Genomic DNA, 4,357 nt, shown 5'->3' with positions numbered 1-4,357 from the left:
AGGAGTTTTTTGGGGGGCAGAAAACCCCACCTCTGGCTTTGCTCTCCTTCCATGCACAGGCTGAGAAAGGGAGATGAAATGTCCTCAGGCCCAGAGGTCCAGCCAGGCTGAAGTTATTTTTCTGATTTCTCCTCTCCAGCCTCATTATTCCAGGGTTTATTGCTGTTAAACAGCACTAAAACCTTCCTTGTTGACTAGGTAACTAGGTCTGCTGAGCAGTCCTCTCTCTGCTCCTGTTTCTCAGCCCCTGGAGAACCTACAGGTGTTTCAAAAGACCCTTTTTTTCCCCTCTTTTTCCCCCCTCAGCACTCCCTGTTTTCAGCCTTTTCCCAGTTTGGGCCCCTCTACTCGGTGCGGGTGCGTGGGGACGCGGGGGGGGCCGGGCCCTGCTCTGCCACCATCAAGTTCTACTCGGCTGGAGATGCCAGCAGAGCCCAGCGTGCCTGCCACGGGCACAGCCTGTTCCAGAAATCCCCCCTGAAGGTAAGAGGAGCAGCCCCAGGTGGGAAGGACTTGGCACCCCGACCTCCGGCGGGAACACTTGTTGATCTCAGGGATGTTCCTTGTGCAGAGAGTCTGAGTGTGGGACCCCCCCAGGGCTGGCTGCAGCAGAGCCAGGCTCCTTTGGGGTGGAGAAGAGCTTGAAGATCCCCCAGCCCAACCACTAACCCAGCCCTGCCCAGGCCACCCCTGCCCCGTGTCCCTCAGCACCATCTCCAGGGCTTGGAAACCCCTCCAGGGATGGGGACTCCCCCCCTGCCCTGGGCAGCCTGGGCCAGGCCCTGACAACCCTTGCCAGGGAGAAACTGTTCCCAAGGTCCAACCTCAGCCTCCCCTGGCACAACTTGAGGCCGGTTCCTCTGCTCCTGCCCCTTGTTCCTGGGGAGCAGAGCCCGACCCCCCCTGGCTCCAACCTCCTCTCAGGCAGCTGCAGAGCCAGCAGGTCTCCCCTCAGCTCCTTGTCTCCAGGCTGGACACCCCCAGCTCCCTCAGCTGCTCCTGCTCACACTTGTGCTCCAGCCCCTTCCCCAGCTCCCTTGCCCTTCCCTGGACACGCTCCAGCCCCTCCGTGTCCTTCTTGTCCCCAGGGGCCCAGAACTGACCCCAGGATTCCAGGTCTGGCCCCACCAGTGCCAGCACAGGGGACAATCCCTGCCCTGCTCCTGCTGCCCACAGCACAGCTGGTACCAGCCAGGATGCTGGGGCCTTCTTGGCCACCTGGGCACCCCCTGGCTCACATCCTGCTGTCAACCAGCACCCCCAGGTGCTTTTCCCCTGGGCACTTCCCAGCTGCTCTTCCCTAATCCTGGAGTGTTGCCTGGGGTTGGTGTGACCCAGGTGAGTAGAACAGCACATCCCTCCTCTAGAAGAATAGGGCTTGTTCTCAAGTAAAAAATATTGAACACACCTCAGAAGCAGCCATGTGGTCAGGGCACAGGTCACCTTCAGGTGACTCCCCTGGAGGTTTCAGTGTGTCTGCAGGGGGAACCTGCCAAGCAAATCCTGGCTAACCAGGGTTCTTCTTTCCTGGACAGGTTTGTGTTTGCACCAAGCAGAAGGGGTTTCAGCAACAAGCTCCTGCTCTCAGCAGCAACAAGTGCCAGGAGTTGGCCAACCACTACCTTGGCTTCAATGGCTGGTCCAGTCGCATCATCACAGTAAGGGACCCTTTATATCCACCCACCATCCTTACTCGTCCTCTTCTTCATTAAAGTGGATGGTGGAGTAAGAAGAAATGTCCTCAGATCAGCAAGTCCTGGCTTGCTGCAGGAGCTGGGGTTTAGACCATAAATGGGGTGTTTTGAAAGCCTGGGGAGAGAAGATTGTGATGGGTGAGGGCACTGGCTGGGCTTCTGCTCATAAACATAGAGGGGGTGGGATGAAAGCAGTGCCAGGGCCTGACAGCAGTAAGAGGTCCTGGTATCATTTAGGTTGGAGAAGAGCTTGAAGCTCATCCAGCCCAACCCTTCCCCCAGCCCTGCCCAGGCCACCCCTGCCCCGTGTCCCTCAGCACCATCTCCAGGGCTTGGAAACCCCTCCAGGGATGGGGACTCCCCCCCTGCCCTGGGCAGCCTGGGCCAGGCCCTGACAACCCTTGCCAGGGAGAAACTGTTCCCAAGGTCCAACCTCAGCCTCCCCTGGCACAACTTGAGGCCGGTTCCTCTGCTCCTGCCCCTTGTTCCTGGGGAGCAGAGCCCGACCCCCCCTGGCTCCAACCTCCTCTCAGGCAGCTGCAGAGCCAGCAGGTCTCCCCTCAGCTCCTGGTCTCCAGGCTGGACACCCCCAGCTCCCTCTAAGTCTGCATGTTCTGAAAGTGTCTGGGATGATGGAGACTCCCAGAGGATGGGGACTGTGGGATATTTCCTAAACAGGGTCAGAATAGCCAAGATCTCTGCTCTGCCTCCTCCACCTGCTTCTGCCTCTGAGTCACACGCTGAGCAGAGCCCACCCAGGCCTGGTGGCTGCAACAAACCCTTCCTATTTAATCCAAACGAATGACCTGTGGTGTTCCCAACAGCTGCAGAATGTGTCTGGCTTTGAGGGCGAGGATGAGGAAGTGGGAGAGACCTTGCAGAAGCCACCTGTGAAGTACCTGTGTGCTGCAGAGGTGACTCTGCCCCACCACGGGCTCCGCACGCGCGGAGCTGCCCTCGGCCAGGCACCAGTAGAAGACCCTGGAGGTACCTTTTGGTGGCAGGTGCCCCTGGGCAGCCTGGCTTTTGTGGCTCTGGAAGGGTCTCTGAAGGTAGCTGGAGGCAAGGATCTGTGCAGAGCCTTGGGAGCTGCTCTGCAGCACGGGATTGCTCTGCCCTAGTGAGGCCACATCTGTGGGGTGTCCAGTTCTGGGCTCCCCAGTTCAAGAGGGACAGGGATTGACTGGGGAGAGTCCATGGGAGGCTACAAGGATGATGAAGGGACTAGAACATGTCATACAAGGAAAGGCTGAGAGACCTGGAACTATTTAGTCTTGGGAAGACTAGAGGGGACCTTATTAATGTCTACAAATATCTGCAGGGGGTGTCAAGAATGGACCAGTCTCTGTTCAGTGGTGCCTGTGACAGGACGAGGGGAAACAGCACCAAGTGACAACACAGGAGGTTCCACCTCAACATGAGGAGAAACTTCTTTCCTGAGGGTGGCAGAGCCCTGGGACAGGCTGCCCAGGGAGGTGGGGGAGTCTCCTTCTCTGGAGACTTTCAAGCCCCATCTGGACACTTTACTGTGGGATCTGCTCCTGCTGCAGCAGGGGGGTTGGACTCGATGATCTTCAGAGGTCCCTTCCAACCCCTCTGATTCCATGATCCTGAGCGTGTCTCCTCCCTCCCTGCTTCACACCAGGGTCACTTCCCTGCCCTCTGTTCTCTCCCTCTGCCCTGCAGAGTTACCCATTCCCCAGCACACCCGCTGTGCCCATGGCTGTCCCACTGGCACAGCCCTGGGGCCAGCAGAGCCCCAGGCAGGGTCCCAGCAGGGCTGAGGCTCCTGTGCTGCTGGCACACGGAGCCCCTGAGGGTGCTGCTTCAGCTCCCAAAACACAAGCAGCTCTCCTGGCAGATCTGGGGGGTTGGGTGACGTTTCTGAGCTCCACGTGCCAGTGTCACCTCAGGAACATCCTGCCTGTTGTCTTCAGATCCTCTCGGGGTGGTGACAGCCTCAAGAAGAGCTCAGAAACTTGCTGTGGGGAAGGCTTTGTCTAGTGCCTTTCAGAAGATCCTCCTCATCATCTTAGGTAAGGGCTGTTTTGATATTAAACACCAGGGGGGTTGGGCTAATGATACCACTTTTGTGACCCTTGGGATGAATTCTTTGAGCTTTGCTTGGGATTCGTGGAGGTTTTTGGGGTCTCAGGCCAAATCTAACTTGTGTAGTGGTCTGTAATGATGTGACCCCAAGAAAGTGAAAGGAAAATCCACCAGGAGTTCTGATTATTTTTTATCATGAAGTTATGGAAAGGCCAAATTCCAAGAATGGAAACCCTGGCAGGGAGAACTGAATGGGGATGTGGGGAAGTTCTGGTTCCAGGGGGAGCAGGAACTGAACAGCAGCAATTTGCACTTTCCTGTCCTGGTTCCAAGCCAACCAGGTGCCTCCTACCAAGCATCTTGTGACCTCACCCCTTCCTACAAACCCTGCCATGGTGTCCCTGCCCATGCAGGGGGAGTGATCTAGATGGTCCTTAAGGCCCCTTCCAACCCAGACCAGTCTGGGATTCAAAGGTCCATCCATGCCCCACGGTTGTGTTCAGTGTTGAATCTTTGGGGCCACCATCTCCTGGGGGTTGTTAGGTGATCAGGTGGTATCAGAGGACTTTAATGCTTATCAGGACAGACCCTGATGAGATCAGGTCACTGTCACT

At 57.2% G+C, this 4,357-nt stretch overlaps 1 protein-coding gene across 1 annotated transcript in view; it reads left to right on the top strand.

The window, feature by feature from the left end:
• Positions 1–4,357, top strand: part of RDM1 (RAD52 motif containing 1) — an 11,263-nt gene that overhangs the window by 464 nt on the left and 6,442 nt on the right. The window contains exons 2-5 of the mRNA XM_009999332.1: positions 307–483; positions 1,536–1,658; positions 2,519–2,681; positions 3,632–3,730. Of these exons, the coding sequence (XP_009997634.1) occupies positions 307–483; positions 1,536–1,658; positions 2,519–2,681; positions 3,632–3,730 (562 nt within the window). The remainder of the gene's footprint in view (positions 1–306; positions 484–1,535; positions 1,659–2,518; positions 2,682–3,631; positions 3,731–4,357) is intronic.

Source organism: Chaetura pelagica, unplaced genomic scaffold (assembly GCF_000747805.2).
Source record: "Chaetura pelagica isolate M959 unplaced genomic scaffold, ChaPel_1.0 scaffold625, whole genome shotgun sequence".
In the NCBI taxonomy this organism is placed as follows: domain Eukaryota; kingdom Metazoa; phylum Chordata; class Aves; order Apodiformes; family Apodidae; genus Chaetura; species Chaetura pelagica.
This window is presented reverse-complemented; position numbering and strand designations above follow the sequence as displayed.